Source organism: Anolis sagrei, chromosome 2 (assembly GCF_037176765.1).
Source record: "Anolis sagrei isolate rAnoSag1 chromosome 2, rAnoSag1.mat, whole genome shotgun sequence".
Lineage (NCBI taxonomy): Eukaryota > Metazoa > Chordata > Lepidosauria > Squamata > Dactyloidae > Anolis > Anolis sagrei.
The window spans coordinates 130,871,381-130,885,371 of record NC_090022.1 but is presented as its reverse complement, the minus strand read 5'-3'; the positions used below and the strand labels follow the sequence as shown (position 1 = coordinate 130,885,371).

The following is a 13,991-nucleotide window of genomic DNA, read 5'->3' as shown; positions in this document are numbered from 1 at the left end:
GGTGACCCCTTGTCTCTGGAATTCCCTCCCTAGGGAGATTAGGCAGACACCCTCCCTAGCCACATTCCGTAAGGAATTAAAGACGTGGATATTTCGTTGTGCCTTCGACTGATGACCTCTTTGACAAACGATTATTCAGTGATCTGATTTCACCATTAAATCTGAATTCCTCTATTACATCATTATTCATAAATGTAAGTTAAACTGAGTTGATCCTGATCCTGTTTAATTGCTCTGTTTCCATGGTATCTCCTGTGCCATTATATGTTCCTATCCACTTGAGTGAACTATTTACCCTTTAATCAATTTGCATATTGCCTCCTTCCCCCCTCCTGTTGCTTGATACTTGTTATTACTGTTATGATGTTTGTGCTATTTTAATTTGTAATTTGCTGTTCTTTTTGTTTTAATCTGTATGTTGCCTGGGCTTGGCCCCATGTAAACCGCCCCGAGTCCCCTTGGGGAGATGGAGGCGGGGTAGAAAATAAAGTTCTTCTTCTTCTAACTGGTAAAATGAAATGAAAATTAAGGCAGAAAACATGCAGGCACCTCGCTGGACTCCTTAGTTAGGAAAATTGCTTAAGGATTTTTTAATCAATTCCTGATGGTCTGTGAGAAATATAAATTGAAAGAAGGCCCCAAGTGATCTCCCTTGGAGCAGCTACTAACCTAAGCAGGATTGACACAAAGGAGCAATTTGGGACTGTGCCCAGCCAGGTTCCACAACACTCTTGCTGCTGAATGCTCAGAAAGTGCTCCCTTTTTGTGGGGATGTGCTGTCACCCCCAGCACATCCTGATGAATCATGAGCCCCAATAACGAGCCTCACATTTTCTCCCCATCAGAGGCATGCCTACCATTACTGCATACAGTATTTGGCAGAGTGGCATGACTAAGGAGGGAGTATCTTCAGAATGAAAGTCTGTTCTTAAAAGCTTTTGATTTCTCTGTATTCCCACAGATCAGAAGCTGTCTAAACAAATATGAGCAGATATGTAGAATGGGAAAAGACCGCATGGATCATCTATTCAATCTCCTGTCATGCAGGAAAAGCACCATCAAAGTACCCCTGACAGATGGCCATCCAACCTCTGTTTAAGAGCCTTCAAAGAAGGAGCCTCTGCTACACTCTGAGGCAGAGAATTCCATCGCTGAATAGCTCTTGCAGTCAGGAAGTTCTTCCTAATGTTCAGGTGGAATCTTCTTTCCTATAATTTCATAGAATCATAGGCTTGGAAGAGACCTCGTGGGCCATCCAGTCCAACCCCCTGCCAAGAAGCAGGAAAATCACATTCAAAGCACCCCCGGCAGATGGCCATCCAGCCTCTATTGTGGCTATTATGCTCTTATCCTCAGAAATGTATGTCCAGAATCAATGCCTCCCAGGTTATATATACCCTGCTTTCCCTTGCCGCATTGCCCTGCCAGTGCATTCAGGGATAGGCATCTTACTTTCTGGAAGACTGTGATATTCAGTGTTCGTTGGTTATAGCATAAATTCTCTGGTTAACAGGATACTGACAGAAATGAAAGTGGGTGCAGTGCTTAAAGGGGTCTCTTTGGGAGTGGTTGGTTGTGAATATACGGTTTGTACTTTTTCTGTCAAGGTATACTTCAGTGTCCCCTGTAGCACACCTGTTTTCTCAAGCACACAGTTTGAGGGCATTACTATTCTAGTCTGCCCATCTCTCCTTCACAGTCTTCACACTAGAAAAGTTGAACAACAAACTGCTTCTTAAGCTGTGGATCCCAGCCCCAAATGGGGTACCCTTAGCTCAATGTTGGGATCTCAAAAATTGGCAACAGTAAAGTAGTGAAACCAGTAAAGTAGAGGAAAATGGCAAAACATTTGAGGCAAAGATGAAATACTTTGGCCACATAATGAAAAGGCAGGAAAGCTCGGAGAAGTCAATGATGCTGAGGAAAATGGAAGGAAAAAGGAAGAGGGCCCGACCAAGGGCCAGATGGATGGATGGCATCCTTGAAGTGACTGTCTTGACTTTGAAGGAACTGGGGGTGGCCACGGCCGTCAGGGAGCTCTGGGGTGGGCTGGTCCATGAGGTCATGAAGAGCTGGAAATGCCTGAATGAACAAACAAGAACAAATGTTTTCTAAACTCCACCCATTTGCACAAATCTGTTAGCAACAATATGTAGTTCATAGTGGTCTCTGCTCCACCTATACTCATAAAAAAGGAAAATTCGTTTGTGTAGCAAAGCCCTGCAAATGCTGATATATTATCAATAGATGTTTGGTTTTTGTACCAGTTTTATATACCTGTATGCCTGGGGCCACATAAAAATGTCTTTGGTGCATAGGAGTTGTGAGTGTAAAAAGGTTAAGAAGCCCTGGAATAGCATACTATCAAGGGGTTGATGTATGGTTCATGATGATCCAAAGATCCAGGATAGTCAATATCTTTAAAAAATCAGACTGCAGTACTTCCTCAGCTTACAGACAAAGGAATAAAATCTTTCGGAGGAGGAATGTGGCAAGGAAAGCCGCATTTATTGTAATATGACATGCCTCAAGGTTCCCAGGCAGCCCTGGCCCATTTTTGCTCCGTTGGCTCCCTTTCTATCTGATAGGTTCCTGACTCAACATCACAATGCTGTCACCCACTTCTTTCATATCAGGTATGAGAGTATTCAGGTTTGATGCTGTGACCTCAAACCGATTTGTGATAGTAGCTTAGATAAACAATCTGTATTTTTATAGCAAGTAGGCCAAAGCAGTGAAACATGTTAATGAACATACTATTGTTAACACAAGGAATGTTTTGAAATAGGCAGCATGTAATTTAAGGTCTTCTTTCAAGCTTGGGCTGCTGCAGTTTATTTCTTTAGGTTTATGTCTGCTTTGGTCACCTGTCAATTTATGGCAGCCTCATGAAATTCATAGGGTTTTCATAGACAAGAAAAAATCAGAGTTAGTTTTTGCCAGTTCTTTCTTCTGAAATATTGCACTTGTATTCATTTACAGTCTCCCATCCAAGTACTAACCATGGCTGATCTTGCTTAGCTGCCAAGATAAGATGGCATGTGGTGTTTTCTGGGTATTTAGGCTGTTTACTCCTTTTTTTCAACAATTATTTATGATTATATATGTGTGTAAAATTTAATGCGATTATGTATTAAACATCACACAATGTAATGTAATTATGCATATCTCATCCATCTTGTAAAAGTCATCAACAATGTTTACTAGCATTGCCACAGGTACTGCTATCTACATAATGAATGGTGCCGATGGTCGCAGGTGGCCTTGAAGGAGAAAAAATGGGAGAGGCAGTTAAGGCAGTAAAAAGCTTAGAAATGTTGTTGTTGTTGTTGTTGTTGTTGTTATTGTTGTCCTCCTCCTCCTACCCCTCCCCAATTCCCCCGTCCATTCTGGTTTTGTGCGCTTTGAACTCCAATTTAAGGTGATTTAAAAATTATTGATGGTTTTCAGCCTGTAACTATAGAGGTGTTTTCTCCTTTTTTTACTATCAGGGGTGACTTGAGAAACTGCAAGTCACTTCTGGTGTGAGAGAATTTGCCGTCTGCGTCTGCAAGGACGTTACCTGGGGACACCCAGATGTTTTATCATTCTTATGAAAGGCTTCTCTCGTGTCCCTGCATGGTGAGCTGGAACTGACAGAGGGAGCTCATCCACTCTCTCTCCAGATTTGAATATCCGACCTGTCGGTCCTCAGTCCTGCCAGCACAAGAGTTTAACCCACTGTACCACCAGGGGCCCCATTTTTCTCCTTAATATAATAAATACATTTTGTTTCAAAGCAATGATGAAAACTGAGTTTAAGATCTTGCACCAGGGCCCTTTAGAAGTACCAGAAGCCTACATCTGTGAATCGTGGTTGTCAGGTGAGTTTCAGGAGGGGAGTTTCAGAAGATCTTGTGTGTATGTTCCAGCAGTGAAAGATTACAACACTCTTCTGGGAGGATATTTGCACACATTTGAAATTTTAATTCTAGATTAAGTCTCCTTCAATAATTTAAATGTTGGTATGCATTCTCGAAATATGGGCTCTTCCTTTAAGGCTCAAAGGAAGTTGAAGCTAATGAAGATGGATTGCAAGATATGCTGCAAAAGCCAAAAAGATTATTTTAATAGATCAAAATGCTATATATCTATCCTTTTGATTTACTACTCGCTGTAGCAGATGGCAGTCTTAACAACAAGAGGTGGGAAAGAGGGAGAAATTTGTTCAAGGCATAATAATAAAAGTACTTTATCATTTGGAAGGATAATTTTGAAATAACTGGCCTTTGAACAGCATGTTCAACAACCCTTATTTATTCAGAATGGGGACTATTCCTTATTGCTTTTGGGGAAACTTGCAAAGCTCTTCTATTCTGAAAAGTGTCTGGAGACTGAAGCAAGTAAATATCCTCTTTGTTTGACATGTGCACACCACCTCTTTCATTTTTAGTACCATCACCATGGACATCTGGCCTGCTGAATACATGAACAGGTGTCTTGGGAAGATGCTAGAAAACCAACGAGTCCATAGTTGCTCTATGTCCAAAACTATATGAAGTACCAATATTACTTTATCTACTTTGGTGATTCCTCATTGTCCGAGTATGATGGCCTTCCAAGGGTAGGGTCTTGGTGGTGGATTCATTGGTGACTGTAAAGCCCTATTCTTGACCCACATGTTCTTCCACAGTGAGGTCATTTGTTTCCAGGTGGAAGGCGGTTCTGACCAGGGTTGGCTTGATGCGCCTTCCTCTAGGCACGTTTCTCCCTTTTGCCCTTCATTCGTGCCTCTTTGAATTCTACAGCATTGCTGGTCACAGCTGACCTCCAGTTTGAGTGCTCAAGTGCCAGGGCTTCCCAGTTCTCAGTGTCTATGCCACAGTTTTTGAGGTTGGCTTTCAGCCCATCTTTAAATCTCTTTTCCTGTCCACCAACATTGTGTTTTTCATTCTTGAGTTGGGAATATAGTAATTGCTTGCGAGACAGTGACTGGGAATTTGGACAATATGGCCAGTCCAGCAGAGTTGATGGTGTAGGAACATTGCTTCAATGCTGCTTGTCTTTGCTTCTTCCAGCACATTGACATTTGTCCACCTGTCTTCCTAATAGATTTGCAAGGTTTTTCAGAGGAAGCTCTGATGGAATCATTCCAGGAGTTGCATGTGACGTCTGTAGACTGTCCACGTTTCACAGACATATAGCAGGGGTAGGAGGACAATAGCTTTATAAACAAGCACTTTGGTATCCCTACTGATGCCCTGGTCCTCAAACACTCTGTGCTTCATTCGGAAAAATGCTGCACTCACAGAGCTCAGTCAGTGTTGTATTTCAGTGTCAATGTTGACTTATGTGGAGAGGTGAATGCCAAGGTAGTGGAAATGGTCAACATTTTCTAACATTACACCATGAAGCTGAATTTCTGGCATTGCAGAGGGATTGGCTGGTGATTGCTGGAAGAGCACTTTGGTTTTCTCTATGTTCAATGAGAGGCTGAGGTTCTCATATGCTTCTGCAAAGCTGTTTAGAGTGACGTGTAGGTCTTCTTCTAAATGCACACAGACTACATTATCATCAACACATTGGAGTTTTATAACAAATGTCACCTTGGTTTTGGCTTTCAATCTGCTGAGGTTACATAGCTTGGCATCGATCCGATAGATGATTTCCACTCCGGTGGGAAGCTTCCCATCAACAAGATGAAGTATCATAGCGATGAAGATGGAAAATAAGGTTCTCCATTCAACGCTACCTCAAAATACCAAAAATAATCCAAAGAAGATCGCTTCAGGACTGTGATTTTGTGGCCTCATCACTAAATAGTAATGCAGCCCAATTTTATACCAATGGGTGATAAAACTGACGTTTACCAATTAAAAATTGTATTTCAGAAAGTTTTATTTTGGGACCAGCTACCCTTGGCTTGTTGTTTGGATTTATCTGTTTTAGAGAAATAGACCTGATGTTTGTATTAAAATCTCCTTTAGGAAAAAAAAAACCCACACATTTTAATCTGAAGTATTACACTTTTTGCTCTCTCCCCTTTCTTCCATTCTGCAAAAGACTCTGTCTCCTTTTCAATTAAATACATGCTGAGGGTAGGAAGAAGGCTCCTAGCCACTGAAATAAACATTAAACATTATCTTAACCATTCCACCTTTGAAATACTTGAGTTTTCACCAGCCGTTGAGTGCATACCAGACACTGGTAAGAAGAGCTGATTTCATTCCAAGTTCCTGCTAGAGCTTCAAAACTGGAAGTCAGGTTATATTTAGCTATACGACATTGTTTCCCCATATTCTGTCAAGTGATCAAGGGTCTGTCAAAAAATTACTGCTCAGAAGATAAAAGATGCTAGAGAAAATCTTACTTTGGTGATAGCTTTTTGCCCTCAGCTTTGCTTCATCTTCAGCAGTGCTGCTTCCCAAATGAGAAACACAAAGCCCACTAATTAGAGGTGCAACCTCAGTGCACAAGGCAAACATGACAGCATGGGCTGAGCATTCAGCTGGAAATATTAAAAGTGGAGACTGTGGATCAGGGCAACATTTATATAGGTTGAGTTTTCAGTATCCAAAATGTTGGGACTAGAAGGGGCTTGGGATATTGAGGTCTTGTGTGTATTGGAATATCTGTATTTGTATAGATGTACACATTGACATATTTTAGAGGCGGGCTGTTATATCCTTTTCTCCCTGCATAGTCAGTGGGTTTATTAAGGCAAATAAAAGTTTATGGTGCAGCTGTGCTCTTAGAATGGTAATGAGCTTGTTGCTAGAACTTTAAATATAAGGAGAGGCCAAAAGCAAGGATACCATAAATGTGGGGAACGGGAAGCATTCATTAGTGTAAGCACAGCAGGACTCCTCGCCGCGAAAGGGTGGAATGCCACATGTAAGTATTTCGATGCGGTACATATCTCAGCTCAAGTGATATGTTGGATATCATTTTTCTAAGCAATAAATGGCCCTGGGTTTTTAAAAAGACTTTACGTATGCTCAGTGCATCACTTGTAAGTGTGATAACTTGCATAATTCTAACAAACCTTCCTCTTTTAATCTGTCAATCAACTTATTTATTGCCACCCACAAATTCCTTGTATTCCACTGGAAGTCTGACCATAGTACAAAAGGCCTGGTATATTTCTGCACAGCCATCAATAAATCATTGTGTAGCATGAACATTCAGCTATGTAGAACTTCTGCCCTAGGAATAAATTATCCCAAAGTTGCTTAATTTTTCCCGGCAATGCATGTGGACTCTTTTTCTGGATGATAGGCTTCTAGGTGCCCTATGGTTCAGTGCTCTCCTAGGGGAAACTTGCTTAAATTTAGCAGACGTTTTCGCAGATATGTTATAATGTCAAGTTTGCTAAAAAGAGGACAAACAGTCTGGCTCACAACATGTTTCATAGTTTCTCTGTGCATTTGGGATGTAATGACTTCAGGAACTAAAAATACAAATAAAACAAGAGATCACATTGGGCATACTTTAGTAAGAAACCGTCCCCCTTGTTTTTGTTTTTTTGTAATGGCAAATTTGACAGTATTCCTTGCCTTAATGAGTGTGATTGAGAGAATCCAAGTAGCCTTAGCCAACATAGCCAATGGTACGAAATGCTTGAAATTGCAGTCCGTTGTATGGAGAGCTCCATAAATCTCACCTATGGTCAACATTTTACAGCAAAATGTCTGGAGGAAAGAGAGCAGGGGCATTTTTCACTGCATAATAGGCACACCTCCATGTACAGGATGGAAAAATTGAACTTTTACTATATCCTTCAAAATAGTTGTACCCTTTTGGCACTTATGGGGAATGACTTGGCTGGGAGCATCAAGGAAAGTGGGTGTAGGCGTGCAAGGGAGTGAACACACACTCTCATATGCCCCTGTCCAGCTACAGGACTTGATTTGGCTGCTGGCTGAGCGAAGCCCCTTAGCTGGAACCTTTTATCACTATCACACAGTGAAATATGGTACTTATCTGCAACATTCAACCAACTCATGGGGCTGTGTTAGTGCTGCTAATGTATGGTTTTGCTACCAGGCAGAATATTGTAAAAAAATAAAAAAATAAAAAATTGGCATTTGAACCTGGCACTTATGATTTTTCTTGCTCACGCATGTTATTTTTAAAGAAATGGAAGGGGGGGGGGGGAATTAATGACATATTTAAAATGTGTGTGTAAACCAGAGATGACTACAAGGTGGGCAAGGATCACAATGTTTACAAAATTATGCATTATGTGAAAATGTGGTTAGATTCCTTCCTTCTTTGTTCCTGATAAGTATGGCATGACAAGTCACTCCTTTCTTTGGGGAAATGTGTGTTTTGCCCTCATACAGGAGGCAGTTTTACCTTTTAAAAAAATCATTTTTAGGCCAAGGATGCTTTTTTCTCCAAACAGAAAATGGCCTGGAAATCTCATATTGAAAATAGACCTCTCCTGGAATGGAGGGGCCTCTGGGGATTGACAATGTAAAATTGGCCCCATATCCCTAGGGGCATGGGTTGCTTTGAAGTCACCTGATACCAGAGTGGCCACTTAACCTAAAGTTGCCCATTCCTGAATTAATTATGAGAAGGAAATTCAGGATAGAGACCACTTCCATGTACTTGACAAATCACAATGATTTTATGTAACTTACTGCTAGGTTTGAGTGATCCAAAGTGGCTTAAAATGGGATATAGTATTTGAATGTCAACAACAGCTACTGCAAAAAAAATAAAATAATGCAGTGCATCCACAGCATGTAAAGCTTGTGCTCTGAGTATTTAGAGCTTGTGTGCAGCCTTGGGATGGAAAGAATTCACTCACAGTGATAGATGACGGTGGTAATAAAATGGCTGTGATTGTGTCTGTTATGCATGTGAGTGTCCTAAAATCTCTGGCTGCCAACTGTGAGAATGGCTACAAGACAAGATGGACTTAACCTTAATTATTAGTCTGAACTAGAGTACACCCAGTAAATCAAGAAGCGTTTGCTTACCATTCAGCAACCAAATCTGTGGCTTTGCTTTAAATGGGACTAGGTTTGAGGTCTTGGTCTGGTCTTATGAGAATATGTCCAGATATGAGAAGAAAGAATTCTGTTGTGGCAGGAAAAAATAATCTGAAAAAGCAGGTTTGTGTTTGTATTGTTATATGCATGTTTTGTAATCTCCGAGTTGGAAACCCACTGGATTTCAGGAAACGGATGCTTAAAGTTAAGAGCTCTGAACCTGATTGGCTCACCTAGAGTGAGCCAGAAATAGAAATAAACGTAGCTGAGATATTAAAATAACAGGAAACATTAACAGGCCATCTGAATATAACATTACGTAGTATAAGAGATCTTTTATTTGCTGTTTTATAACAGTGGTAATAGTGTTCTGAGTAATGCATCTGAGGCTGTTTTTGAGCTTGTTATGTTGCAGAGTGAAGTCAAGTATCCAAGTTGTTTGGTAACGTACAACTCACCACACAGTAGGCTTAGTTGACGTTCACGGTCAGGCAACACATTGATGAGAGCAGAGTCATTCACTTCAAACTCACCTTGAAAAGCTAGCGCCCATCATGAGTCCATTTGACAGCAGGCAGAAAGTTGTACTTACATTTTCAAGGTGGAAGCCCTCTTGGTTGTAAAAGCATCTTGCAAAGCTGCAAGTCATCAGCCATAACACAAAATATGTTCCGAGTGTGAGATACTGCTAGTAAATAAGCTACGATATAATAGCTTCTGCTGGATTCAAAACAGCAGGATGAAAGCATTTAAAAAAAGGTTTTGGTGAAATCTGATCCTGAGGCCAGACGTCAAGTATCTTCACATTCAAAATCTGTTATTTTACACTCATTGTATTGATTGAAACATAAAGTGTTTTGATTCTTTTCATGATGCAGAAAAAAAATATGAATGCTATTGCTATGCACCTGTTGGGCACAAAAAGGCAGGAAGAGAGATGATCTGATTTCTGAGCAAACGGATTGTACTCTGAAAGCCAAGAAAAAGCAGAAAAAATGGAAAAGAAACTGACTAGATAAGCAGAGGGCATCAACAGAACTATCAAGGCAGAATGAATCAGATTTATGATAGTAAGGAGGGACTACTGTTAAACCAAATGAGGAATCACTGAAACCATTGAGTATAACAGATCTGTACTTATTAGTGAGGCAGAATACAATCAGAGGTTGTAGAGAAATTTTGCTCCAGATCTTTGACAACAGCTGTAAGATACTGAACAGAAGTGCTATTGACTTCCCGAAAGAGATAGATACTGGATATATCTATATCATTGCTGGGTAAGGGCATTTTTTAAAATAAACTGTAATTTATTCATCACATTTCATTGGAAAACACACTACGGAGAGAGACCATTTAGTGTTCCCATGGTAACCTCATTCATGAGGACACCAGATCAATTAATCTTAAACTGCTTCAGCCAAGCTAGACGGAAACATTACTCCTGTCCCTTAGTGTGACTGTATTTCATGGAGGCTTCCTAAGCTGCGAGGCAGTCCCCACCCCCTCCACTCTCTCTGCCCCATCTCCGTTCACCTTTTGAAGATGGGGCTCAAGTTCAGCCCTCCAGGAAAGGATGAAGACACAAGGGCAAATGTGTGATGCCTGAATGCTTCAAAGTAGCTTTTCTTGTCTCCCCCGGTCCCATTCTTTGCCAGGAGTAGCTAGAAACTCTTCCCACACTCCAAGTTCTTCTGGAAGTATGGAGAGGACTCCCATCTGTTTATTTATATACTCTACACGAAAGAATAAAAATGTGACCCCCAAGACAATTCAAAGTGCTGGCTTGAGCTATAAAGCCCTAAACCAGGGGTTCTCAAACTTTTTAAACAGAGGGCCAGGTCACAGTCCCTCAAAGTGTTGGAGGGCCGGATTATAATTTGAAAAAAATGAATGAATTTCTATGCACACTGCACATATCTTATTTGTAGTGTAAAAACACTTTAAAACAATACAATAATTAAAATGAAGAACAATTTTAACAAATATAGTCTTATTAGTATCTCAATGGGAAGTGTGGGCCTGCTTTTGGCTGATGAGATAGGGTTGTTGTTGTTGTGTGCTATCAAGTAGTTTCAGACTTAGGTTGACCCTGAGCAAGGGCCAGGTAAATGACCTTGGAGGGCCGTATCCGGCCCCTGGGCCTTAGTTTGAGGACCCCTGCCCTAAACGGTTCTGGCTCAGGTTACCTGAGTGACTATCTCACTCTATGAACCATCAAGGAGGTTAAGATCATTCAGGGAGGCCCTGTTCTCGGTCCCACAACCTTCACAAGCACAACTGGTGGAGGTGAGAGAAAGGGACTTCTCAGTGGTGGCTCCTCTGCTGTGACGCTCCCTCCCCAATGAAATCAGGTCTGCCCCCTCCCTCCTATCCTTTCATTAAAAACTCAAAACCTGGCTGTGGGATCAAACATTTAAGTAAAAGAAATAATTTTGTATTTGGCATCTAATGGTTGCCTGTTTTGAGGCCGCCCTGAGTCACCCTCCAGGGGTGAGAAGGACAGAGTACAAATGTTAGAAGTAAATAAAACCTTTCTCATTGTCCCCTTCTGCTGCATCAAACAGTAGGTCCCACTGGGCCAGAGGTTGTTTCAGCATTTACATTTTATTAACCATTTATTTCATTAATTGTTTACTCTCACATTACAATCTTGTGGTGGTTTATTATTAAATGTATGCATTTCTCCTTTTAATTTTATTTTTGGAAAATAAATATAGAGATAAGTGAACTGTGTATGTAGGATGCTTTCTGGAGTCTTGGTTAAACATCATGATTGGATCTACACATCAGACTTGCGAAATATCCAGCCCCCACCGCACCCCACACATATTTGGATGGAAGCTGACAGTCTGGTGGCATACATTTTTTTTTAAAAAAAGGGAGGGACACTACAACCATAGTGCTGGCTGTGGAAGCTAAGAGGAAGCACGAGGAATTTTGCTCTTGAAATAAACCATTGGATCTAGATTACAAAAAAATAATCATCCTATTCTCATTTGTGTATGTTTAGGTCAGTTATACATGGATCCCAAATGCTGGCTTGATGCTAGTTAGCAATATCTATCACCCATCTGTCCTTCCCTGAGTTCATTGCCACTTACAGAGGGGCAGGTATGGCAATGGGGGGCCAAAGACTGTATATCCCAGCGTGACTGAGGCTGGAGTCAGCAAAACTGTGAGCTCTATCCAGTCACCTCAACCTCTTCTTTATTTACACCACTTAATTTTGGTTGCTTGCCATACAGTTTGCTAGCTGTACGAGCAGTTGTCCTTGCACTTTGCATGCTGAGCTCTCAAAACTCACAACGCTACGAAATGACACATGGGAAATGTTTCATATCACAGCTCAGGAAATGGATTCCTCAAGCAAGGCAAAGCTGACTTCGATGACATGAGATGAACTGGATGGATATCCATTCTTAATGCAATCACAGTGAGGAACATTATTAGTAAGACTTTGCTTTCATGGCTCTCCACAGCTTTCTGGATAACACTTATTGGCACCAAGGCTTAAACTGTAGTACAAACCTGGCACAAAGCTGTGCAATGCCTTCTTGTCTTATGTGTTCAAAGTTACCCAAGCAGTTTTTGATTTGGGGTTATTTCCCTGGGTCCTGAAAGGATTGCCGTCTTCACTGTATGGGAGCTAGATGGTGCATGAGATGGAACTGGCATACTCTAGAAAGCAGGAGCACCAGCAATTCTCTTGCAATCCGCATGTATGCATGCAAACAAAACACAGGGGCCCATGTATGCAAAACTGCCCCAATGTTCAGCCCAGGTGCAGTGCCCAAAGTGGGAAACACCTGCACAAGCCTGACTTGTATGCATGCTGCAAGCAACTGCATCCATTTATCAAGTTGAGTAATAGCACTTTTGCAAAAGGAGAGCATGGGGTGCGGGAGATTTAAGGCAGTGGTACAATGATAAGCAAACTCCTTACTGTCTATGTGGAGGTAGCAGGCCATTTCTTGTGCTTATGCGGTTGTTCTGTGAGCAAACTGGAGCAACTTAAGGGTGGAGTGGATGGTAACAGGGGAAAACTCCTTCTCCCATATTATGATGCAGCTACTCGAATTTATTACTTCAGTTTCCCAATGGACACCGAGGAACTGGGGGTCATTTCTCATTTTCCCCTCTGAGTGACAGCCAACTCTGCAGCAGTTGTTTAGAACTAAGACTCTCACTTATAGAGGACTCCCACTAATTCCTTTTGTCTACTTCCAATGGAATAGTGAACACCAGAGAAGATGGCTAGTGGTATAAAGAGTAGAAAGGTATACACAGACTATCCACGGCCAGCCAGCCTGCTCGCATGCGTCTGCCCAAACCAGCACTTGGCACAAAATAGGTAGCAGCCACAGATGTTCTAGGTAGAATATGTGGAAAAGTAGGTAAATTCTGAATTCCTGATTTAAAGGACACCCCACCCCCTCTTCCAGGAGTCAATTGTCTCATTAGTTCATAGGAACATACTGTCAAACAACCAGAGAAGCAGTCACATGTAGCACTGGTGGCGGAATCCGCTGAAAGTACAAGTGCTCCCTTTCTGTAGCTTCTGGAGGCTCCGGCTGTGAAGAAAAACAAGGGACTGCTTCTCTCCCTCTCCTCTGACTCAAAATCATCAGTAGCTAAATCAGGACACAAAGTGTTCAAGTTATAGGGTTGCACAGCAGCAGCAGCAGCAGCCAACACAAAACATTCAAGTCGATGCTTTCACTATGTACATCATGAGTGAGACATGGTCCCGCCTGCCAGAAGATGTCCTGCTCTGACAAAGCATCCACACACTGTTATCTGATTCGTTTCTCCACTGAGTACACTGAGATATAGTAGTCATTGCTTCCGACTGCCAGGTGCGGCTGTGGAAAGAAAGAAGAAAATATATAATGAATGCTTAGAAATGGGACCCACTAATTCAGGCATGCCCCTTATTGCCTCTTTCAATCTCTGCTCATCATCATCCTTACAAGGGGGAAAAGTGGGGAATCTTGGTTGTGATGGCAACTG

The 13,991-nt window shown here is 41.5% G+C and overlaps 1 protein-coding gene across 4 annotated transcripts in view; it reads right to left on the bottom strand.

Annotated features, from left to right (window-relative positions):
• Positions 1–11,566: 11,566 nt before the first annotated feature.
• RPTOR (regulatory associated protein of MTOR complex 1) overlaps positions 11,567–13,991 on the bottom strand; it is a 422,313-nt gene continuing 419,888 nt past the window's right edge. For all 4 annotated transcript variants that reach the window (XM_060764302.2, XM_060764303.2, XM_060764304.2 and 1 more), the window contains one exon: positions 11,567–13,843. In XM_060764302.2, the coding sequence (XP_060620285.1) occupies positions 13,775–13,843 (69 nt within the window). In that variant the 3' untranslated portion in view covers positions 11,567–13,774. The remainder of the gene's footprint in view (positions 13,844–13,991) is intronic.